The 26,873-nt window shown below is 40.5% G+C and overlaps 1 protein-coding gene across 1 annotated transcript in view; it reads right to left on the reverse strand.

Annotated features, from left to right (window-relative positions):
* Positions 1-26,873, reverse strand: part of arid5b (AT-rich interaction domain 5B) — a 77,725-nt gene that overhangs the window by 30,849 nt on the left and 20,003 nt on the right. The window contains exon 4 of the mRNA XM_085477287.1: positions 10,590-10,820. Coding sequence (XP_085333413.1) covers positions 10,590-10,820 — 231 coding nt within the window. The remainder of the gene's footprint in view (positions 1-10,589; positions 10,821-26,873) is intronic.

Here is a 26,873-nt window from a genome sequence, read left to right on the forward strand (position 1 = left end):
GCCAATTAAATGGAAGAGAAAATTAGAAATAAAATGTTCTATGAAGCATCCTACACCTACCGAGAAGCAGATCGGGTCTGCGTGTTTTATCAAAAAGAAACAGTTGTCATCTTTTTGTCACATAAACTCATTTTTTAAAATTGTCTATGTAGGTGCAATTTACTAAAAGCTTAAAAGGAAGAGTGCAGTGTTTAATCTGAATTTAGCTGATGTTTTAAATGCTGGTCAGGTCTGCAGTGTTAGTCTGTGGTTTCAGCATACAGTCAGGTAATAAGATCCACAACAGAGGGCCTATGCTAATGCCTTTTTAGACAGTGCACAGTAGATAAATCATGTTTATAGATTGATATCCTCCTCTATGGCCTCTGTGAATATAACAAGATTGCCTCCAATTGCATCTAAATATGAGCTTTACGCATGCAAACACACTGCATAATAAAATACCGCGCACACAGATATGGAATAAAGAGTCTCGCTTGCCATTTCAAACTACAGCCCACCACACTGGCTATTATCTGGTGTTTATTTTCTAATATGTGACTATACTGTAAAATGCTCTTTCTTTCTGTTAATCCTGACAATTTGTCAAATTTAAATCCAGCAGCAGTGCGCAGAACACATCAATTGAAAGTTAAATTAATTTTGTCCCCCCCTCCTTCTGCTGCCTGTTTTTGACTTTCTCCCACTCTCCTGCTTCTCCTATCTATTTCTCTTTCCTTTCTCTAATAAGTATGTGAGCGGTGGCAAATGTAATTACAAAGGGGTGGGGTTGGGAGGGGGTGCGTGTGTGTGTGTGTGGTGGTGGTGGTGGTGGTGGTGGTGGTGGGGGGGGGGGGCTGCTATGCATACACAACAAAACGCAACATTAAAAAGCTATTATCAGAAAAAAGAACATTTTGGCAGATATATGGCGGGGGGCAGATCTCGCCATATGTTTGCGGAGATGGGGACAACAAGTCAGGTAGTAATTATCAATCATCATCAGGAGAAACTGTCAAAAACGCTAGGCCGGGCACGCTCTGACTAGTGTTGCCATGGAGACAAGCCCACATCCCTCTAAGTGTGTGTTTACCAGGACATTAAAAATACTCTCCCATATTTTTATCTCACACTTATAAAATCATGTAAATCGTTCTCTTGGCCTGCAGAGTCATGAGGGCTCAGTGTGTGTGTGTGTGTGTGTGTGTGTGTGTGTGTGTGTGTGTGTGTTAAAGATTTCCTGACAAGTCTCAGGAGATTTTTAAGGGATAAAACTGAGGAAAAATAATTCAGTTAAGGTTAGGGGTTTTGGTGGTACACCAATTTCCCTGTCTTGGGTTTTGGCATTTTAGGGGTTACAATTAGCAGATGTAAATGGAATATTCTCACCATAGTAATGAAAAAAGAAAGTGTGTGTATGTGTGTGTGTATTTGCCAGTAATGAGCTCATTTTTGCAACCATACTGTTGCTGTACACAGACTCTCTATTCAGACTGTCACTATTCATATTCCTCAGCCTAGCAGAGAGGACATTCTCCCAAACCATCATGACTTTGTCAGTTTAAATTTTACATATTTCATTCTCTCTTTTGCATAGCCTACTTCAGTCCCCCCCCCCCTTTACATGCACTGCATGCCTTTAAATCAAATGTCACTACTTGCTACTACACAGGCTATTCATTCCCAGAACAGTGCAAGTGTGACTTTTCGCAGAATCACACATGAGGAATGTTTCTGGAGCGTTTCCAAGCATTTCTATCGACAGTGGTTCCTTCAGATGACACTTTTCATGTGAACTCAATCCATTACCCTTTAGAAATCGGGATTTATTTTCACTTAAAGCCAGCTCTGAAAATTAAATACATAAGCAAGTAAACATAAAAGCAATTTAGGGGAAACTGGTGTAAGTGCATCGTGAATTTTCCTGCTTTATTATGGCAGTCATTTTGAAAAAAAAGGAGTAGTGTTCTTAATTCATTATTTGTGCGCCGTTGTGCATGCTCCCCCTGGGGAGAAGCAACATTACTCTTTCATCAGATCAAATGAAGCGAAGCCGTGCCGTTCCAGGAAGAGCCAATTAAACAGTTCAAAGAAGTTTATTATTGCGATGGATTATGAAATCATTCTCATCGGATTCATTGGGGTGTGTGTTTCAACAGGGGTGTGAATGTGTGTACTTTAGCACTGCGCAAACTCATAAAGGCTGTCGACTCAAGCTTTCCATTTACAAAGTAAATAGGGAATTATGTTACAGTGTTACATGTTTTACAAGGGAAATCTCACAAACTTAATTTATAGTCAAAATAAGCCGTAATTACAGGAAGAAACTCTTTCCTTCTCGTTTCTTCCTTCACTCTTTCCTTTTTCTCTTTCATTTTATCCACCTCATGTGATTGCCTCATGATGGCAGCGTCACCTGTTAAGTACTTATTAACAGTGGGTTTAATCTTAACCCAGCGCCCCTGACTGACACATATGCTGAGGAATGCAATGACCTCTGACCCCGGTGAACCAAATAATTTGATTTATCTCAAGACCCATATGCACAGTATAAATTTTATGCATGGTATATATTAAAAAAAAGAACTGATACTGGCTCAAATCCAGCAAGGCACAATGTCTTTCTGGTCTCTCTGTGTTGATTTAAACTGTAATAAGTCATAACGCAGTTTTTCTGTCAGGACAAAAACACTACAGCACAATAAAAGCTGTAAATATCTGACAAGTGAACATGTCACCTCAGCTTTTTACTGTGCCAAAGTGTTGGCAAGAGCTCTTAATGGCCATTGTTCCAGGAGAGGAAATTAAAAAATAAATCCCTTTTTGCAAAGAAATGTTAAGAGGACGCAGAGGGACTGCCCCAAATACACACACCCCTGTTGTTCCAAGAGTGGCAAATGTAAAACAGAGTCAAAGTTACATAATGTGGAGGATTTGCTAAAAACGGGATAACGTTCAAACGCTTCCACATCATTGATACTGACAGACTGCAGCAACAACTCAGTAGGAGTGGGGCTCTAAAAAAAAAAAATACAGTATTTCAATTTGGCTTTTGGAGGGAGGGAGAGGGAGATAGACAGAGGGAGGGAAGGGGGGGAGGGAGAGAGGGAGAGATGAAAGGGAGCAGTGGATAAGCTTCAAGGCTTATCCTATTCATTACTGGAGGAAAAAAAATCGTAGCATCGACCTATAAATAAATGAATGCCAGGATAAACACGAAGCCCATACATCAATAAAACATATGTATTCTAATAGATCACGCTCTAGTTACACTTGATGGGATCGAGTCAGCCAATGAGCCCAATCATAGGGACTTTATCATTCTGCAAAGCTACGCAGCATTAGGCCGTGGTGATTATAAATAATCATCATTCTCATAACAAAATAGACCAATAGATACTTTCATCTTTGTTCTCTTTTTCTTTTCCTTGTTTATATGCTACTGTGTTTAAGGCATTCAAATTAATTCTCAAATCTACAAACAAACAAACAAACAAACAAAGAAAAGGAAAACAGGACAAGTTATCACCTCTCTTTGTATTTTCTTTTTAGTAAATAGTTGCATATTCATAAGAAAAAAAATTAACACATTTGTAAACAAATGTCTAAAACTGCAGCCAGCACCGCCTCTGTTTAAGCACTCTCCTTTCCAAGAAACATCTGGGTCACTTTGAACAAAAAAAAGAAAAGAAAAAAAATCTGGAAACATCAATCACATTCACCGCATAGTGTATAATCCTCACTTTGCTGCTGTCGTGTATCAGCGGTGCAACAATGATTTTTGACGTCACTAAAAGTTACACAAGCCTTTTTTAGGGAAACAGCCGGCAACAAGTCTCCACCTACACAGAGATATTGAACACTTAAACCTGACTAAAAGGCTGCATTCAGGACGTGTTTCCACACCGGAGCCTGACTCTGTAAACAGCGTTTTCAGTTACACGTATGAGTCAGACTTGCTCACCCCAGGTTGCAACATGCTATTCTGTACATTTATATTAGGGAATTTCAGAAGTTGTATCACATCTCACATCTGGCGTTTATGAAAATCTGACTCTCAGTGTGTTGTTTTTATCACATTTAACTCACAATAAACCGATTTATCAATTGAGCCATTACGAATGAGGTCAAGCTAACCTCCTCAGCTCAAGTGTAACGTAATACATAAAAAGCATTGCATTTTATTTAAGAAAAAAAAGTTAAAAATAAATCGTTTATAAGCTTAGAAGAGCTCGAGGAGGTGCTTTTTCATGTGTGCATTAAATATTATTTATTTACCAGATTTTTCCCTTTAATTCCTGGAAGCTGTCAACATGAAGACAATTGCACATACATGTTGCAACATACTTGTTATTGGCAATCATTTGCACTGAGCATTTCATCACTTTATTATTATTTTTTCCACTGTTAACATCTTGTGGTTCTGCTATTACAAGTAGGAGCCAGTCTGAAGTCATTCTTTTGTGATGCGTTCAAAGACGCTACAACATCCAATGTGTAAGACTCTGCCCCCTCTTAAAACACTCCATTCAAAAATTACAATGTGCTGACAGGAAAAGTTCACCTGGAAAAAACCGCAGAGGGAAAAGCATAATAAGAACTTAGACTGATTTAAAATAGTTTAAGGCGGGTTAACTTTGAAATCTTGGATGTCAGAGTTTCCATAAATGCAGCAAAAAGGGGAGATTTCCAGACAATCACTCCTTGCAGCTGCAATAACATGTGATGACAGCATGAAAATGAGATGGTGACTAAATATTTCACTATAGGATCAACTGCATAAAAGAAATTTTATGCTTCTACAAACCAATTTTCATTGTCACTGCATTGAAATCAAATTTATGTTTTGTCAGTATATGTCTGTTGATACAGACCTCATATTTCATGACAGATTAACAGCTTACGAGGATTTCCGCTGAAATGATAGCAGCCCTTTGCTGTTTATCAACCATTCAGCATTTGATTGATGTGCATTTCTATCATCTTTGTGGAAAATTACTGACTACATTAAAATATAAGCATTCAACTATGAGGAGCAGGTGACAGTTTCCCACTCATTATGCGTAAATCTTCACCACATATAAGAGCCAGAAGTAGCATGAGTGTAGGGGCAAACCCAGGGCACAAAACAAGAACCGCCCCCATGCTCAGTGGTTATGATGTGCTTTGAACTATATGTCATTGATGCACTCAAAAATGAAGCAAATGAATTGGTATAATGCTGAAGTAAGACATGAATGTCCTTTTTTCTCCAAATATCCTCCATCAGCTCCTTCGCTGACAAACCTTTTGCACTGGAAATAAAAGCTAAGCTTGTTCCCCAAAGCTACTTATTTATCTATGTTACATTTTGCTATTAATAGATAAGTAGTAATGCAAAGCCATATGTGTAGAGCTGCTGTGTTGCTGATGACATAAGAGGGATAATACAAAACAATTGTGCCTTACACGATAGAGAAGTGCTAATGCTACCGATGCCAGCGGAGGAAAGTGGTTTTAGTTAAAATAGCACAGTGGCATTTATTCTGCCGTGCATACCATACACATTAGATACGATGAAACACAAGCCTAGTATATATTAAAGCTATATGTGAGTAATTTAGGTGCTAATAAAGTAAAAATATACAACTTTCACATCTTACACAAGGACATTGCAATGTGCGTTGTCATGTGTAAGTGATCTTTCACCAGATGTTCACTTTGTTTTTATATACAGTTCATGTCCTGATTATGAAATGTGACTATACAGCCACAGCATGTCCTCTGTCCTCCTCTAAAATCCTCCTCTACGGCCTCTGTATACCATGACATATGGACAATGAAAAATTCATGGGCCGTGGTTAACACAAATCTGCAGAGGAGATAGGAAAACATGAGCTTAGCAAGCAATTTGCCTATTACATTGACAGACGGAGCTGTCGTGGGACGATATTGGCATATGCATATTTCATCTAATCAGATTTCATGTTTAAAGAGCAGCGAGAAAGTGGTTCAAGTTGTGGAAACAATGACATCATGCTGTATGTTCATCTAGTGACCCAGCCCAATCAAGCTAGAAGGACTCAATGTTTTCAAAGATTGTATCTCAAAAAGCACAGGTTCAGGATTTTAGGCTGTTTACTTACTATAGATTCACTCATTTTTTTCCCTCCGTGTATGTCAGCATCAGTTCAGTTCAAATGTTTCTTTTGTTCCTGTCAAACACAGACACCACTGACTCTGACATGCAGAAAAACCTCTTAAAAGCACACAAAGCTCAACTAAATTCAGCCACAGATGCATTAAACCAGCGCTCATGCACCGCAGTACAAAAATAGATTGTAAAATATTGTGTGTGATTGGTGCATCTGGACAGCATTAATATATTGAAGCAATAAATTGTTTTTTTATACTCCTCCCACCCTGGAGGATTACAAAAAAAGAAAAAGGGATTCCAAAGGATTGCAATGAAAATGTTTCTTTTTGATAAAAATCAAATCAGCAATGACTGAGATGTATTTCAAAGAAAAACAAAGCTGATAATAAAATATATAGATTCTGTGCCAAGACCTGGAGCATATAGGATAAATGTGAGCAAGCCAGAGAAGGAGGAGGAAGAGGGTAACTCCTCTCAACTGCTTTGCCTCAAAAAAGTGATTGCCTCACTAACTCTCAGAATACTGTTGATTTAAGCAATGTGCACACCAGGAGTGTTAGGTTTCTGGAGGTGGGTGGGGGGGTGGGGGGGTGGAGAAGGGAGCGGAGAGGAAGGTCAGCAGTTTGGAAGCATAACTTGAGAATCCGAGAAACCGGGAAAAAATGGTGCTTGTAATATTTTCCAAAACAGACGGCCATCTTGTTTAAATATATCATATACAGCACCTCTAGGTTGAGTTTACAAATGTTTATGTTATTGCCTTGTAGCACATACTGCGTCCCTGCCAAATTAATGTGAGTAATACTCAACATAACCAGGACAGCTAATAACAAATACCTGACCCTTGTCATCTGTCATTCAGCGCTATTTATGGCTTTTTCTCAAGGCATTTTATTCCAGCACAGTCTGTCATTACTCTTAGCTTTATATAAGAGATCGTTTTTCTTTGAGTGTGTCAGTAAGCACACAATAAGTAAAAATATCTGCACTGGCAACGTTTAATGCATAACTTAAATTTCCTGTCGTACGACTGTGCAGTGTTAATATTACATTCCTCCTGGCAAGAAATTAAATTGGGGACACAAAGTAGCATGGGTATAATCAATCCACGTTGGCAGAGAATGCATGATAATTATAAACAAAATCTGTGTCATTCCCCGCGAGGAAAGCAGCTGCAGGGGTGACAGGCGATGCTGAACATGAATATGGATCACAGGACTAAAGATCTGGTAACTGACGCAACCCCGGTTTTGCTCGAGCTGGCTCAAAAGCAGGGACGCTGGTAGTGACGTGGATGAAAAAAAAAAACACGAGCTTGGATTGAGTCAGATGAAGAACGTTTCTGATTAATGTCGTTAATACACCAGGAATAACTCTGCACCATCTCCGCACCTTAGTGAACTCCAAGCAAACGCAGAAGAAATGAAAGCCATTATATAGACAACAGCAGCCCAAGTACGCTAATGTTTCATTATCATCTCTTTAAATGCAGATAAATGAGAATGAGAGTGCACTGAACATGCTCAAATAAAACGACATATGCTGCTTATTAAATAATCATCCCCTACATGATTATGTTGTACATGCACATATTGTAGTGCTCTGTTGAATCCGTAACCAGGATGCCAAGAATAGACTGGATTTCACCACCATCTGACGGCTGCATTTCACACACTTCTATACCAAAAGGCTCAGTTAAACTCTTTTTTTTTTGCCCTCTCGTCTTCTTTACCTCCTGAGGTAGCTTGACACACTTTCATGAATTAGCCTAGACAAGATGGACAGCTATTACAGCTGCCACAGCAGATTTAGCTGAATCCAAAAGGTCAGAATTAGCATTGAGAGAAGCACAGGAAGAAAAAGTCCTAAAATTGTTCCCCGGATCAATTTCTAACATTTTAATATTTCACAGCAGCACAGTATTCCTTCTTACGTGTCCACTGTGCTAGTATTTATCGTAATAAAGGTGGATTTAATATGGCGTTTATAGCTGCTTTTTCATATGGAGCCTATAAATGGGAGAAGAACTTTACTCAGCAGCTGTGTATATGTGCAAAAACCCATGCGTGTGTGTTTAGGCCTACAAGTAAGACACCCTTGAGGCTTTAACTCACCTGCCAGAGTGAAGAAAATTACTTAGCTCTGCTGTTTTGAAACAAATCACAATCAAGTCTCCTAGCAGCAATTCCAGCAGAAATAAAGCTCTGCTTCAAAACTAGTAAACCCTTAAGTGAAGAACATTAGAAATCTGGTTGCCTTAGTCAAAAAAATAGTGGAATTCCTTTAGGCTATGAAAATAAACCTTTAGCTTAAATGTGGCTCACAGAGGAATGGTATTATTGAGCCAAGTGAATGAGCAACAGCCGCCACAGGATGTTAGCGTTACTATTCATAACTTATTTTTCCTATGCCTAAAACCGTTTTCCCTTCTGGTCTCACCTCTGCTGCTCTCTTAAAATGCAATTACCTACTGGCAAATTTACAGGAAAAGAAAAACAATGACTTTTGACCAGAGGAGTCGTTAATGTGAATGTCAAACCGATGCTGCACAAGAACCCGCTGAGCAACCGAGCAGAGGAAATATATAGAGAGAGATGAATCACTTTAATCCTTTGTTTTAGACCAACTCTGGGTTTAATACATGGATTCAAGAGAGGCAAGGAAAGCGGATTGAATGGCAGACAGACATGTTCCAGCACTTCAAGACTCTTCTCCGGAAACGCTGAATGCTTTCCATAGGTGTGACTGATGAGGATGTTTGAACAGTAGACACTAAATAAACGCAAATATACTGAAAATATGTCAGAAAGCAAAAGGTGATTCCTGATTCCTCTCTTGGTTCTAATTATGTAACGTAAACTAAAAAAGCATTGATCAAAAGTACATTTGGTTTCAAAGTAAAGGGCAAACACAGGAAACAAACAAGGGAGTGACGTGTTATGAAGACAAATCACAGCTTTGAAAAACATAAAACGTTATTATTTTTATATTTATTTAATTATAAACCAAGTCAGGTAACAGGTATAATAAAAGGTGTTGAAAAACTTTTTTTGGTATCAATATCAATCCAATCCTCTCTTAAACAACTAAGCTTTTAGTGATATATTAGTGGATACAGCATACTATGTGACGAATACGCCCTAACAGCAGGGATCTCGGTTATGCAACACAATTTCTGTCATTTAACTTTTTTAGCTTTTTTAGGGAACTTTTAGTATAATTTCTGATTTGTCAGCACCATTCAAACATTCATACTCTTATATATTCATTGCATAATAAACTGCACAGTTGCACTCGTCTGTTTTGCTTTTTCCTCCTCAAGCATAACTCCACAAACCTGACAAGATGACAGCATCGGTGACAGGTCTCACTCATGTTCTTGCTAACATTTACTCGACTTACACGGCTCTGGTGATTGCTCTCTTTATGGCACGTCACTCAAAGCGTTGTTAAGCATTTGCTCGACAGTTTAGGCAAATGGGCTGCGTTTAACTGTTTGTTTGTCTTTTTATTTGATATTCACTCCAGTGATTTTGGCGGGTGTTGTGCCAATACAAACACCAACTATTGGTCCAGCTCGGCCCTAATTTTACATTTTCAAGAAAAAAACTAAATAAAATCTAGTTATTTAAAAGTTAAATAGCATTCCAGTGTCCTAACACGTCGTACTATGTGAGAGAAAGAGATCTGAATCAATGCAGCAGAGCCGAAGGTGCGGTCTTATTCTCCTTTGTGCCAAAATCTGGCACCGACATTACCCGCATTCAAATTAGCCACTGACAGTTTGGAAATGTGGGTCTGTTATGTTAATGGCAGTTAGCGTCATGAAGCAAATTCACAGAAAGATAAGCTCAGTTTGTTTTAACTCCACGCCCCCAGATGTGCTTTTGTCACTTTCAAAATTCACATTCAACAAGTCAACTGAAGTGATTTCACTTTAATGTTCAAACTCAGCCTATTGAAAAATTCCTTGTCAGAAAGCCAAGCAGGGCTGTTTTTCTCAGCTCATTAAATCCTATATTTTTTTCACAGCACAACAGTATTTGGCATGGGAACCAGAATAATTCACTGGCTCTGTTTTTCTTTGTCCTCTGATGGACTTCGTTTTGATAGGCAGCCCTTAACAAGTGAAAATATTAAATGAACTAAAGTACTTTTTCACCATTTCACAATTTTCACACAATGGAACTAAATTACTTGGCCCAAAATGCCAATTTCCCACTAAAAGCAGACTTGAACAAATGGTCTAGGTAACCAAAATGACATAATTGGGAGTTTGAGATGAACCGTACTGTGAGAATGAGTTTTAAGAGCATGCGTATGTTCAAAGATCAGGACATGATGAGTTTGATGTTTCATGGGCCAACACTCAAAGTTCCATAAACTGGCACTATAATAGCTGCTGGCATTCAAGATGAGCTAATATGATAATGTATCTAAAGGCTACAATCAAATCTCCAGCTGCCACACTCACCAAACTCGTCGCAGATGCTCTCATTCTGCAGCAGGGTGGGGTGTTCGAAGGTGTCCCGGCAGTACAGGATCCTCGTGCTTCCATCCAACGCAGCAATGCCGCCCAGCGCCAGCACCGTGTGGTCTATGAGCAGAGAGGACGGCTGCTCTCTGAGCCGTGCCAAAACGGAACGGTAACGACAATACTGAGGGTAACTGAGGACTAAAACCTTGCGCCCATCTTCTTCCTGGCCTGGAAAACACAACAAAAAGGCACGGAGTTAGAAGGGCCACAGAGGTTACACATACTTTAATTTGACATTGAACTGTAACTGTTTTGCTTTTTTCAAGTGCCCCTCTAAGAGTTGTAGAGAAGGGCAGCACTTAATTTTTACAGAACACATCCACTCTTCCATTTCTCTTCGGCTTTTATGATTTCATTCTAGCTCATCGATCATTATTCGGCTACTTTTATATTCAAGCACATCTACTGCCAGTGTGCTGTGAATATAAAATTATCTGTAATCTCAGACTTTGTCCTAATGAAATTTTATTTGATTCACAATAAAACCAAGGAGGATCAATATGTAAACCAGCAGAACAAACTTAATACTTTATTTTGTTTCAAGAATTTGTGAAAGGTGCCACATCTGCACTGTTTTCAGACGGACAGGTGTCCCTTGCGAGCTGGTATCTCATCACAGGGATTTCGCTGTGTGTATCAGGAAATGCATCGAATTAAGGAAGCAAGATTCTCTAACGCTGCTGTTTCATTGTGACTTTAAATAGTCTTCATGAAAGTTTCACATCCTTTCCTTGTAGTAATAATACACTTCAGCAAACTGACAGGATGACTTTCATGAGTGCAAACATATGACGTTGCCGGGCGGCATGTTCGAAATGCATGACATGCATAGCTGCTTGGGTGACAAGAGGAATGTCAAAACAACTCCAGATGCCTTCTTTTAACAAGCAAGTTCAAGGATGGGAATTCTCAAACAGCAATTTAAACAAGGCTGGTGTGAATCAGTGTTTGCAGGTATCTGTGTACAGCCACTTGCTGATAAATGTGAATTTGTTATTTATATAACAATCTCAAAAAAAAAAAAAAAATCACGATTTGTCGCCTTGCTTCAAAAGCTACACTCACTGTTTCACACAGGTAATAGCAAACCCTCCCACTGGAGCCAGACTTTACTTTTGTGTGATTAACATTCCATTTACAGTGTGTAAGTTTGACTAATGCATTATCACCTGTGACAACTGACTGGCAGAGAAACCTCTACTGTTATTTGGAGAACCTCAGGACAGGAAGTGCACACTGAGCTGATACAATAAACTGCCATAAATCCCAGGAAGATATGCTGATAGACAGTCGGACAGTTAATATTATACTGGCACCGTGTAAGAACCTAACCAAGAGACTAGCCTGCTTTTAACTTTCGACTTCTGACAATGGTGCTAGATGATTGTTAAAGGCTCAACAGAGGTTTCACAATTCACCCTGAGGGTGCATGACTGTGCGTATGCAATTTCAGTGCAGCCCATCAAAAAGTTGTTTAAATATTCAAGTCTCGACCTGAGCGCCGGGGCAACAGACAGAATGCCATTCCCAGCTAATAAAATACCATAAAGACACCGTTGAACAAAAACAGCTGAAAGTGTACAATGACACAGAAAGATAAAAATGTAACATAAAGTCATACGAATACAGAGCTCCGTGTCAGAAAGATGACAACTTATTACAGGAAAAGGAAACCACTAGAACCACATATATATGTAGGGTTTGATATGATGTGCTCTGAAACGTGCACTGAGTTTTATTTATATTTGTTATGTGTTTATGGCCTTTCTCCTTCATAATGATGCCTGAGTAATCGCTTATATGTTGATGTTATGCAACTAGGGTGTTGAGGTTACAGGTTACTGACAGTGATTAAAATGACAGTTTTAATGTTTAATTAGAACAGAATGTATCTCCTGCCACCCACATATCAGATATATGATAATCCTTAACTAATTACATGCCCGGTTAATGTTTATTCAGCAGGAGAGGGTTAAGGAAGGCACTTCAGTAAAGAAATATTGCTGTAAATATCGGCCAAGCTGAAGCCATGAGAGAAGCATTTCCTGCTTTTTAAAAACGTATATATATCTTGTGTTTCCTGTTGGACTACTTCGCAGAAACTGCATGCTCTAGTAAATCTGTCATGAGAACCTACTCCTTTACAAACAACAAATGGAAATGATCTGAATATACACAGAAGCTCTGGCACTGAATCAACTACTTTGTGTAATATAACATCATCAGGGCTGACCACGGACATGCAAATGTTTTCGGTGGACTGCATGCACAGTACTAGTAATTGCAACAAAACATTTGGGCACGAGTGTTGCTCTCTTTCACCAGAATAAACAAGTGCTATGAAGTGTGCTCAGTGCACATGACACACTGGAAACAACTCCTTGGCACTCCAAGCGCCGGCAGTGGTTTTAGATGCAACTATCAACAGTACTATCAGAGCAAGTCCATACAAAATATTTTTTATTTTTATGAATAAACTGGAGAATTCTTTTTACACAAAGGCTGCCTGCCAGATCTGAAAAAGAAAGTCAGCCACATCAGCAATAAATCTGTAAAGTTATATTGCGTGTACCTTTATGGGGGGGGGGGGGGGGGGGGGGGGGGGGGGGGGGCTACTTAAAAAAGCAACAAAAAAGAATAGCTAAGAGTAGGTTAAAATGAATGTCAACCTGAATGTGAAATGACTCACTTTAATCTCTGTAAACCGAACTTTAAGCTAGCTCTTGTGAAGTCTGAGCTTGCACAACACTGAACTTCATACGCGGTTTTCTGTTCCAAACAATGAACTAGGTATGCCAATTATAGCCACTTTCATTTCAACTTTTCAAATGCCAAAGTATACATTTTCTAATGTCCTCATTTTTTCTGAACAGCAGAGCTAAATAAAGCTAAATGAATTACCCTGCTACCACAAAACGAGCAAATTCAAGAGACTGCAACTGCTGAATTTTCACTCACTTGGTGTAACAGTAGCGTTTAGAAAAACAGTAAAACTGATTCTAACTAACAATTTCAACTCTAAGATAATATGACAAATGAATATGAGGTAATGTTAAATTGATAATTTCAATAAGTCCAGGGTGTACCCGCCTCTTGACCCATCAGAGTTGGGATAGCTGGCAGACCGTGAGTAATTGCATAAGCGTGAAAAAATGGAGGCATAGTAAAAGCTCACGTGTTGTAACCCTGTAATTATAGAGTACAATCATAAAAAAATGACCTAGAACAAAGAACAATACTAGATAATGATCTGACATAAGCCAATCATAAAGCACACAGATAATATGCAAGTGCTTTGTTTCTTAAAAGCAAACACAATTCTGTAAACGTCAGATTTTTCCGACTCACTCATTTTAATAGGCTGTTGTTTGCAGTAAGGTCTTAATACTATTCTAGCTTACTAACCAGACTACAAGGTTCCACAGCTGATGAAGTAGAGTCAAGCAGTTTGAAACACGATTTTTATATGAATTATTAACCACCCTGTCTACTTTTACAAAGCCCTTGGACATGACATTCATGGGAATTTCTGCTGGTGAGTTAATATTTCAGGGGGAGGCTAACTAGCAAGCTTTTCACCTTGCCTTGCTACAGACAGTTTTAAACAGATTTTAAAAATGCATTTTCCCTTTTGTGGTGGTATTTTCTGAAGCTGCAGGCTGATAAAAATCACTGAAATGTGCAGCAGAAGCAGGACAGGAAGGACTCTATTCATAACATATTTACAACAGCTGCATTCCCAACAATTAGCGTAATTAGTTCCACTGTACTCCAACATGCGGACCACCTCAAAAGAAATTATTAAAACCATTCAGCCACTCCACTCACACATATATTCACATGCTACAAAGTCGCTACAAAGCCCACAAATGTATGAACACACATTTTACTGCATACATATCCCACAGCAGTCACACACATTTATCCAAGATTGCGGCATTTGTCATTCGCAATTACAGCTCAGAGGTAGAGCAGGCTTTGTTTCCAAATGTCAGGGATTTTATTGTAAGCGGTCACCGTCAGAGCTGCTCTTTCTCCCGAGGACCCTCACAGCATTTCACTTGATTAGATTCAATTTGGAGTGAGAGCCGCAGGGCATTAATAACTGTACAAAGGTGTTGTAAAGTATGCATGTCAGTGTGCGCGCGCGTGTTGGTGCGTATAATGCACATTGAGTGCAAACACACTTTAAAAATTCCTTTTGTTCTTGCAGCCCGACCTTTCAAAATAAAGGACGTCCTTATCTTAATGTAAGCGTCCTAATTGGTTGGGGCTGTGGCTGTATCACTGGAGAGCTGAAGACATTGTGAGAACATTATGCAATTTGTTTCTCTCTCTGAGGACCTCTTTTCTATTTTCTCTTTCTGTCTCTCTGTCCTTTCCTAGTGGTAGTATGGCGTGTTGATCAAACAGCTGCGGTGCGGCAGATTATTTTCAGAACATGCTGTAAAGCTTCTGACCTCATAAACTACAATAGTGTCAGGGTCATAACTGCTCTGCAGGACAGCTGATAATATAACCACTCAGTCAGAGCAGCACAAAATAAATTCCAATACTTTACAGTACACAGTAAAGTGAAAAGGAATACTAATCATTAAATATTACATCCCCTGTGGTGCTTTTAAAACACGTATTACACTTAAAGGGGCACTCAGCTTATTTTCACCTCCCTGTAGCCTGCTGTATCATCTGCTGTGACTCTGGAGGAGCTTTCTAAAGTTTCAAAATATAATGCTGATGATGTCATCGTGCTAGCATTAACGTTATCTAAGCTTGGACCAGCACTTTTCAAATATATAACTGAAAAAGTGCGGCATATAAAAGATGTGGGGGTAAACAAGCCAAGAAGGCCCTAATCAGAGAGGCTATTGAGTTGCATTACTGGAGCTCAACTCATAGCGAGGAATAAAAGGCAGAATATTTTGGCATCTCATGCTTGAATTATGACTTATCTGGTTGGCTATTGTTTCCAATGTGGAGTCAGTGTTAGTCGGTACAGTCACCACTACTTAAGAAATATGTCTGGTCTCCCTTTTCCATCCACCGGAATGCTGCACAATCAGATAAAATCTACCATCTCGACTCCCCGCATCCCTGCTGTTATCGCTGGATTTGAGCTGATTCTCAGTCTTGTGATCACTTTGCATGCGAGGCCCATTTCTATTACTTATGAATGTATATATTCTAAGTAGCACATCTCTTCATGGTACTATTTGATGGATAGGAATCCTTTAGTGTACATAATACCTTTGCATAGTGCTATATACCAAATATAATCAAAGGAATTCACTATAAAAACACAACACCCAGCACGCCCCTGTGGGCGGTTTATCCTTCAAGCTCGGGTCCTCTACCAGAGGCCTGGGAGCTTGAGGGTCCTGCGCAGTATCTTAGCTGTTCCCAGGACTGCGCTCTTCTGGACAGAGATCTCCGATGTTATTCCCGGGATCTGCTGGAGCCACTCGCCTAGCTTGGGAGTCACCGCACCTAGTGCTCCGATTACCACGGGGACCACCGTTACCTTCACCCTCCACATCCTCTCGAGCTCTTCTCTGAGCCCTTGGTATTTCTCCAGCTTCTCGTGTTCCTTCTTCCTGATATTGCTGTCATTCGGAACCGCTACATCGATCACTACGGCCGTCTTCTTCTGTTTGTCTACCACCACTATGTCCGGTTGGTTAGCCACCACCATTTTGTCCGTCTGTATCTGGAAGTCCCACAGGATCTTAGCTCGGTCATTCTCCACCACCCTTGGGGGCATCTCCCATTTTGACCTCGGGACTTCCAGGTTATACTCGGCACAGATGTTCCTGTACACTATGCCGGCCACTTGGTTATGGCGTTCCATGTATGCCTTGCCTGCTAGCATCTTGCACCCTGCTGTTATGTGCTGGATTGTCTCTGGGGCATCTTTACACAGCCTGCACCTGGGGTCTTGCCTGGTGTGATAGACCCCAGCCTCTATGGATCTTGTACTCAGAGCTTGTTCTTGTGCTGCCATGATTAGTGCCTCTGTGCTGTCTTTCAGTCCAGCTTTGTCCAGCCACTGGTAGGATTTCTGGATATCAGCCACCTCCTCTATCTGCCGGTGGTACATACCGTGCAGGGGCCTGTCCTTCCATGATGGTTCCTCGTCTCCCTCCTCTTTCTTGGGTTTCTGCTGCCTGAGGTATTCACTGAGCACTCGGTCAGTTGGGGCCATCTTCCCAATGTATTCTTGGATGTTCCTTGTCTCATCCTGGACTGTGGTGCTGACACTCACCAGTCCCCGGCCCCCTTCCTTCCGCTTAGCGTACAGCCTCCGGGTGCTGGACTTGGGGTGAAACCCTCCATGCATGGTAAGGAGCTTTCTTGTCTTTATGTCAGTGGCTTCTATCTCCTCCTTTGGCCAGCCTATTACCCCAGCAGGGTACCTGATCACGGGCAGGGCGTACGTGTTGATGGCCCGGATCTTGTTCTTACCATTCAGCTGACTCCTCAGGACTTGCCTGACCCTCTGCAGGTACTTGGTGGTTGCAGCCTTTCTAGCGGCCTCTTCATGGTTCCCATTTGCCTGCGGGATCCCCAGGTACTTGTAACTGTCCTCTATGTCTGCAATGTTGCCTTCTGGTAGTTCAATCCCCTCAGTTCTGACTACCTTCCCTCTCTTTGTTACCATCCGACTACACTTCTCCAGTCCGAACGACATTCCAATGTCATTGCTGTATAGCCTGGTAGTGTGGATCAGTGAATCGATGTCTCGTTCACTCTTGGCATACAGCTTGATGTCATCCATGTACAGGAGGTGGCTGACAACTGCTCCGTTCCGTAGTCGGTATCCGTAGCCAGTCTTGTTAATGATCTCACTGAGGGGGTTCAGGCCTATGCAGAACAGCAGTGGGGACAGAGCATCTCCTTGGTAGATCCCGCACTTGATGGTGACTTGTGCTATGGGCTTGGAGTTGGCCTCTAGTGTTGTACGCCACATCCCCATTGAGTTCCTGATGAAGGCTCTTAGGGTCCCATTGATCTTGTACAATTCTAGGCATTCCAGTATCCAGCTGTGGGGCATTGAGTCATAGGCCTTCTTGTAATCAATCCAGGCAGTGCACAGGTTGGTCAGTCTGGTCTTGCAGTCTCGGCTGACTGTTCTGTCTACCAGTAGCTGGTGTTTTGCGCCTCTGGTATTCTTGCCAATTCCTTTCTGTGTCCCACTCATGTATTGACCCATGTGCCTGTTCATCTTAGCCGATATGATGCCTGACAGGAGCTTCCATGTAGTACTGAGGCAGGTTATTGGTCGGTAGTTGGAGGGGACCGGTCCCTTCTTGGGGTCCTTGGGGATCAGGACCGTCCGACCTTCGGTTAGCCATTCCGGGTGTCTCTCGTTAACTAGCAGCTGGTTCATTTGTGCTGCCAGACGCTCGTGGAGTGCAGTCAGCTTCTTTAGCCAGTAGGCGTGAACCATGTCGGGGCCTGGTGCTGTCCAACTCTTCATACTGGAGACCCTTTCTTGGATATCTGCCACTGTGATGGTTACTGGACCCTGTTCAGGGAGGTCGCTGTGGTCTGCCCTCAGATCCACTAGCCACTGAGCATTGCCGTTATGGGTTGCGTCCTTCTCCCATATGCTCTTCCAGTATTGCTCCGTCTCCAGCCTTGGTGGTGCTGTTCTCTTATTATTGTTCCCTTGCCACTGAGAGTACACCTTTGCTGGTTCTGTGGAGAACAGCTGGTTTATTCTCCTGCCTTCTATCTCTCTGGTGTACCTCCTCAAGCGGCTGGCCAAGGCTGTGAGTCTTTGCTTGGCAGTTTCCAAGGCCTCAGGTATGGACAGCTTGCTGTATTTCTTATGCACCTTCTTTGTCGCACCTTTCTGCAACTCCGTTAGTTGGCTAACCTCCCTCCGTGCTACTTTGATCTTGGCCTCTAGCCTCCTTCTCCATGGAGGGTACTGCCCCTTGTGGCTGTTCAACTTGTAGCCAAGCATCTCACTGATCACTGCTGCCGTATTGTAGATCAGCTTGTTAGTGTCGGTAATCGTGGTTGTAGGTATTGCCCGTAGTGCTGCATTAACATCATCTAGCAGACCTTCTGAGGGTACTTCACGTAATCTTGGTAACCGGCTACGGGGTATCCAGGTTTCAAGCTATAGATATATATATATATATATATATATATAAATTGTTGTGGAAGTTTATGTGGAAGATTCAGCAATTCAACTTAGTTAAGGAGTCATAAAGAGAATACTTCTTCTCCTTTTGATTTGAGCTGTCCAAGAGACTGCTAAAAAACCTTGATCCATTTTCTCATGGCTTTCTGTTACGGTACTACCGAGAATAGCATTAATACAAGCTAATTCAACAACTCCATAGACTTGTCTCTGGTATGCAAGGCCTCCAGAAGAAAATCAATTCAAAAATGTACTAATGCAAAAGAAGAGCTTTTATTAACATATGTCTATAGTTTGATATTCAGTCTTGCAGAAAAAGTTTGCTCAAGCTGTAGACACTTCAAGGATGACTGAGTTACTAAAGCAAAAAGTGCATTACAGTAATTTAATCAGGATGTGACAAAAGCATGGATGGGTTTCACTCTGTGTTGAGATGACAAGATTGGGCTGATCTTTAAAATATTCCCGAGATTAAAGAAGCATGACTGAAACATTTCTGTAATATGCAAATAAAAATGCGAGCTGGAGTCAGTCTTTTTTTTTTTCAGACACAGGCATTACACAACTACAGCAAGAGTTCGGGAATTGTGCAACAGGGTGAGGGCTGGTGATTAAAATGTATGTTTTAGCTTTGAGCCATCGAACCTCTAATGTCAGGAAGACAATTATACAAGAAAGTCTGCAATACTCATTTGTGGGCTGGAATACTTTAAAAATGACATCAGTCAGGAAGCATAACATTAACAAATGTTTCTCCCTTTATTTTTCTATCATGGGAACATTTTAGAGTTTCAGGTATACAAGCAGGACTGCATGCAGTGAGTCCATACATTATGTTAATGGTGTCATGACCCACGTAAATAATAAGACAGATGATGCACAAATGAAAGGGAACCGAAATGGGGAGCAAAGCACAAAAAGTGAACAAACTGAGAAGTTGCAGTGCACAGTTTTCTTTTTATACTTTTGGTTTGAACATGTGAAATAAAACAACTGTACACCAGATGTAGTATTTCCTTTTTAAAGGGCCGGAACACAAGATTTGATAGTCCTGATTTCCTGGCTTATCGGCAGCCGCTGTTCTTTATTCAACAAATAAAATGGAAAAACAAATGAGACTCAACTTGCAGGGTAAAGTTGCTGATAATTCATTTGGAAATCCATCACAGAGAACAAATGAAATATCTGCTTTGATGGTGCATTCAAGGAAATGCGTAAATCTGAGAGCCTGCCAAACAGCAACTTTTTAATGTGAAGCATGATAGAAAGAATGAATGTCATCTTTTTTGCAACATCTGTGTCTGCCTCCTGTCAGAGGTAGACACAAAAGTTGATTTCCTCTCAGAATCACTCATCTATGACATGCTTTTGGAAACCCACTCATCTTTCATAGACATCCAGCTCACCGAATTTCCCTTGAATACATCATTGCGATTTAAAACATAAAATTACTCAACTTCTTTTTGCACTAATGACAGCAAGGTCTTATGAGTTGTGCTATATGGTATGTCAGCTGTACCGGTATGCCAGTTATGGTGTCTTGCATGACGTGAATTGTTCAAATACAGCTATAGTCATACATCTACTCCACCCACAGTGACATCGAGCCAGGTGAGTCAAGGAAGGACTTAAAGGTGTTTCATCTGACTTAAGAATAATTTGTACCACAAGGTTCGCAAGAATAGATTGTTTTCAAAGCTGCACTTCACAGCTCAGCTGTGGAAACATTAAAATAAGACAGCGGCAACAAAAAGTTGCATTACATCTAACCGAAAAGTGGAACAGAGAGCCTGTTAAGTGCTAATTCTCTAGCCCTGTGCCAAATTCTCTGTTAACAGAGTCTGTGTGCAGAATACATATTATTGTGGGTGTGTGGTTTTATTTGTGCTTTATTTCTCATTTTATGATGACATTTAAAGGTTTTAAATTCTACAAACAGAACAATGAACTGTTGGGAACCTATATAAAGACCCACTTATAAAGAGATATTGTACAAACTTTTGGTCACACCAAATAGTATGACTTTCTATTTCTTTTATAAGCATTATAAAATGGCATTTACATATTAGTTAATATGTGCGATGATGTGCTGCACGACATGTTTAATGAACATATTTAATAAAACAACTATCTAGAGCATACAGTAGCTCTAATGAGGTAGTGTGTAAAGTAAAAATAAGGGTTTTTACTTCTACCACAGCATAATAAAAGCAACATGCAGTAATCCATGTGCATAAAAAGGGATGAAAGGAGATTATACTGTGGTCCCACTGTACAGGAATAAGTATGATGAGAAGAAGCTCAGCCACTATAACATATTTTGTGTAATTACACCAAATGAAGAATTTCTCTTTAATAACAAGCATGATAAACGAGTCATCATAATCAAAATCTCAGAAATGCTGCATTCAACAAGAAACTCATTAGTTGAGGTTGAAGCAGCTGCTCTGGCAGATGAAACATCATTGATATCATTGAATTTCAAAACCAGCAAAATAAATTTCAAAACCAGCAAAATAAAAGGGTGATCTATTTGCCGCATCTTTGAGCTCCTCTGCTTTTCATTGGATAATTTCTGTAGCGGCTTTGAAAGTTGGGAATAAAACTAGTTGTAATACGAGGGTTGTTGACAGTTAAAAGCAGATCTGTGCTAGCTAATTAAAAACCAAATGCTACTCATGTAAACTGTGTCATTTACATTCAACCAAGCTTAAAAATATTCAAACTGCCCACAAGCTCTGACAAGATCTTTCAAGCAAGTGTGCTCATTTCTCTTGTCACAGACAAGCAGAAAGAAGCTGAAAACCATTACTCTCATGCTCTCTGTCACCCGCTGTAGTCCTTAAATCACTCACTCTGCTCAAATTTGCTGTTGTCAACATTTCCACATTATCTGCTCGGCCAAGGAATTTACTGGATCCCCCTTCTGCTTTTGTGGGGTTGGCGAGAAATGGCAAGGCATGTAACCCAGAGCCAATAATGTCACTTTCATATTTGATTTTTTTTTTCCTTCCTTTTTTAATCCCACGGTAACACCAAAACAAGCCCAAAAACTTAAAATATAGGGACAAGTGAGGCTGCGGTGAAGAAAGGGGGCAGAAAATAAGTAGGGAAAGTAAAGAAAAGTAGGTTCTTGTTTGGTATTCTCCCTCCATGCTGTGGGCTCTCTTCTCTGTGCTCTGTATTGATCTTCGAAACTGCCCTGTTTCCATTTAGCCTCTTCTCATAATATATAACACAGCTCTGATTTATTCACCTCCTTTCTCTCTCCTACTTTTCAATGAGGGGACATGACACTGAGAGACAGCAGGCGCCCGATCTGGCTGTTGGTTTCAGGTTATTGAAACCTGACCAAATAAAGAGAGAACGGCATCTGTCAATGACACCAAATGGAAATGATGTGTGGGGGGCATCACATTTACACTACAGGCAACCTCATGTTTTCAATGAAGACAGAATTACATAAAACAATGAAATAAATTCGTTGAATTTGCATGATTCATTGCCTATCCAATCTGTGAATGACTACACTATCTGGGATAAAACAAAATGTGCTAGAACATTTTGCTAATTGCAACCTAGTCTGTGCAGTAAACAAAATCACATTAATCACACCGGGGATGCAGCAGCATCAATAAATCACTATAGTAGAGTAAAACAAAGCAAAGCCATCACACAGACACTAACGCACAGTTTATTTTCTTTAAAGGGAGTAAAATTGAAACAATATTTCAAATTTGTTTAATGGATTTGCACAAAATAACAAACTGTGTTTGCAAATGACTCAGTGGCCGTCCATCATCAACATTGCATCAGTCACACACACTGACTCGCCTCTCCCCTGCTCATTATATCAGCTGCAAGCTGTGCTCTCACAGACAAATGCACACAATGTACACAGCATACGTTCTGCCTTTTAGATCAAAAGACAAGCTGAAATCTAACTATCACAGTGAGTTGGCTCAGATGATTTAAATCAGGACATTTTTTGACAATTTATTTCCTTTCTCAGAACAGATATCACAAATTCATGCAGAGTCGCCCATAAATCAACTATAACGAAAATGATCATGTAGCTGAACTGTACTGAACTGAAGACTATTCCTACACGAGCAGCCACCGTTTTTATGCCGTATTAGCAAACAATTACATCCCAACGTCTAATACGAAACAGTTCATTTTTAGTGACTAATCAATAAAAAAAACCTCTCACCTGAGCCATTTTAGCTTCTTTAAGCTTCTTTCATGTTTTGGTTTTAACGTCAACACGCTTGCATCTTTGTGCACAGCTGGATGCCCTAAAAACCTACTAAGCAATTCATTACCTCAAGCATACCAACACAGTATACAGCTGGTGAACACAGCTTAGCATTTAGCAGCTGAAGATCCAGATATTTTCCCTCAAGAATTGGTGGAGATCAAAACAGAGTGGAAACAAGCAGAGTATGGAAATTATTTTTACAAAATTAATCCAAGTGCTGTTGTTGCCCCGTGTCTGTTTGTTAACATGCCCACTGTTATAAGTTTATCATTGTTAGCTGTTGTATTCACACATCACTCAGTGGCCAGAAATTGGGCAAAAGGACAAATACACAGTAAACTATTTGCTTGAAACTGGGGCATTTGGAGGAGCACAAAGCAGTTCAACCTCAGCTGGTGTGTATTATTATTAGTACATTTTTTAAAGTCAGCTTCTTAAATTAGCACTCTGATCTGATTTGCTTTCTGTATAATGCTTTGAACAAACTGTATTTTCTCACCTGCATTATTTATATAAAATATCATTATTTACTGCCAGTATAATGTATCACTGCATATGCTGCTATATAGATATTTTGCCCCACCCCTCACATGAGCACTATTGTAATCTGTGATTGTTACAAATAAATGTTCGCAAAAGCCTCTCAGAAGCATTTCCTGCCTTTTAGCTGCGTTTGCAAACATAGTTTGTTCCCGACATTTATGTTTTCACCAGAATGTTTTATATTTTAATACACCCTGTTGAGCACGAAGTCTGGTCTTTTGTTTATTGCGAAAGTGTTTCAGTGACAAGCTGCGAAGCAAGTAAACCACAGCAGAATTTCAAAGCTGACAAACAATGTGGAAGCAGGTTTGTCACAAGGTGGAGACTGACACAGGCGCAGTTTACTTAGGGATATTTTGTTATAAATATGACTGTTTGGAACACATTGAGCTTACCGGCGGATAGCTAAAAAGCGTTATGTGCTCCAACACAAGAAGGTGAATGAACTGTACCCATCAGGAATTCAAGCTGATCACATCTGCTGCTCTGCGTGAAGGCTGTGATATTAAAAAAGTATCAGATGGGTGGAGTGAGTATGACTTAGTATGTGAGAGTCTGGCTTTTACGTGCACATGCCTAATTCTTGCAAGAGAATAATATTCTCACAAAAGGGCACCAACACCCAGAGGAAATGTTCCACTGAAACTGTACAGAGGGCAAATAGAAAGAGAGAGTAACAAAGAGAGAGAGTAATACATAAAATAGAGAGAAAGAGAGCCCTCCATGCATGCTGGCTCCTGTTCTTAATTATAGTAAAGCACTAAAGTGCCTCATTCATTTCAGCAGGGTGGGGCGGCGGACTGTGACAAAGGAAAAAAAAAGAAAAAGGATAAAAAAAAGAAACATTTATATAATTTTCACCTCAATTTATTCAAGTGTGATACAACACTAGTATGCACACACACACACACACACACACACACACACACACACACACACACACACACACACATACAGAGAAAATTCAACTTCCCTCAGCTTAATTCCTTCCCAGATGTTTTTGCGGTTGATGTTGGTGGGAGGGGGGGTTCAAAAACACACACCCATATTAAATGTTTTCAGTTAAACAGGCAAGAGAAGAGAAGAGAAGAGAAGAGAAGAGAAGAGAAGAGAAGAGAAGAGAAGAGAAGAGAAGAGACAAAAACAACACAAGCACTTTCCTCCGGTTGATTTATGTGATTCTATTACATTAAACATTCTTTCCCCTGAGCAGGCTCAGCTCCCTAGCAACCATCGCTCGCAGCCCTAATGTGTCTGGCACAGGGCCAGGGAAAGCTGCCTGCCTTATTGATTGCCAGATTGAAAAGTTTGCATTTAATAGGTCCTGTAATACATGAAGGAATTATTCAGAGAGGCTCCTTGTCAAAAACCCAAATTGGTTCTTTTGACTATAAAAAAAACAACGGGGGCCATGTAACAAATGAGCTTTCAGAAAGCTCCTCTTTTGTGCCTGAAATGAAATTCGATGTAGCTTTGACCCTTCAGAATTATCACTGTCACCAGGAAGTAAACTCGAAACTGATAGCTATGAGGTTCGAGGCCACGTTGTCGCTTAAGATGAGGAAGACAAGTTTGTGCCATGTTGATCCCCTTTTGTGCGGTGATGGATTGGCCCTAAACACTGTTCGCTGTCTGGTCCCCGGCTGCATCCTGACTAATGAAAGACTACTGCTGGGTTTTGGGGGTCAATCCACTTATAGCGCAGTCAATTCAGAGAGTAAAAAAAGCTGCTCTGCGAGAACCCAAAATGTGCAAATACCACAGGGAGTAAATTTAATCAACTATCTGTGGTTGGAGAAATACAGCTTCCTTTCAACTACACAAACAAGTGAAACCCTTCCCCGTGTCTCTTTCCCTCTCCTCAAACAAGCCTAAAAGCTGTTACACCCAGGTGATGATACTCTATCTGCTATGACGGCCACTCTCATTTGTCACGCGGCTCTGTCCGACACAAACTCAATTGAGCAGCTGTGATCAGAAATCTCAGAGGTTGTCAGCAACAGAGAGAATGAGGAATACATAGAGAGTTTCTTTGGCTCAGCCTGTAGAAGACAGCATTTTCAACCGCACATATCATTCTCCCGCAGAATGAAATGGATGACATGTTTGCCTTTAAATGTATCTTTAATGGGACAGCGAGTTCCCATTTAAGTGAGTTCTGCTGGAAGGTTAGAGCAAAGGAGGGAGAGGGAGAGAGAAAAAAAACACATCTTATCAGGAGATTGGGAATTGGGTCAGGCAAGGAATTACATGCCATTCTAGATCAAAGTTGCCGTGTGTATTTCCTCAAAGAAGGGTCCCTCATTATCAGCTCAGACTTATTTCTCAGGGTGTATACTCAGCATAGTGTGCAAAAGGAAACATAATTTAATGTGTTTTAGTAAAAGAATGAATAAAAAAAGAAAAGAAAAGAAGAAGAAGAGGGACAAAAGAATAATACTGGAGGCTATTTGGGACAGGCATGTTTCCCAATGGTAAAACTGTAATGAGAGAGAGAGAAGAGAGGGGGTGTTTGCTGGAGATGCTGAGGGTGGGGGGGTGGGGGTGTTGTTGTCATTCAGCATGGCTCCATTGCGAATTCCTGTCATTAAATATGAACTTCTCTTTCTCCCTCGCCCTATCTCTCTATCATCAGATCTGTATAGAGGAGGAAGGCTTTATATAAACAGCCTGTGCAGTTAAGCCAACTGGAACCCTTTTCAATAATTACATCCAGCACAATACTCAATTTACATTGCATTTATTTAGCTGGAGGATTTGACAATGTGGCAAAGAAAAGAGTGACATTAGCAGTAGATGATAACAACTAGAGCGGTGCGCTCCCCAAGGGGAGATGTTTTAGTCTGTGGCTTAGAGGGAGACTTTCCAGATAGCAATATGTCATTAAAAACCAGTGCCATCTGTTCACATTTCTTGTTTATGTGCTGTCATGGATATAAACCGTACTGAAGATACAAAAGCAAATCCGAGAAATGCAATCTGTAGGATTTTCTCTTGCATTCTTTGCTGTGCAATTAGTTGTGATTACACATTCCAGCAGCACCACAATAAAGAAAACAAGACCCACTAACAATTGTTTTCTCTCCACAAGCACTAATGATCTCTGTTTGAAGTTCCCAAGCTCAGTCCTACACAAACAGTTTTCACATAGCTGCTGTCTCATTCGCCTAACATACACAGTATCTGGCGAAACGAGCAGGTAATTTCTGATAAACTGCAGCCGTCTTGGCTCTAAACTCATTCATTCCAGATTACAGAACATGAC

The sequence above is a fragment of the Copadichromis virginalis genome, linkage group LG13 (genome assembly GCF_057382275.1).
Source record: "Copadichromis virginalis isolate Kocher_CV1m ecotype Utaka linkage group LG13, C_Virginalis_male_GT1.1, whole genome shotgun sequence".
Taxonomy (NCBI): Eukaryota; Metazoa; Chordata; class Actinopteri; order Cichliformes; family Cichlidae; genus Copadichromis; species Copadichromis virginalis.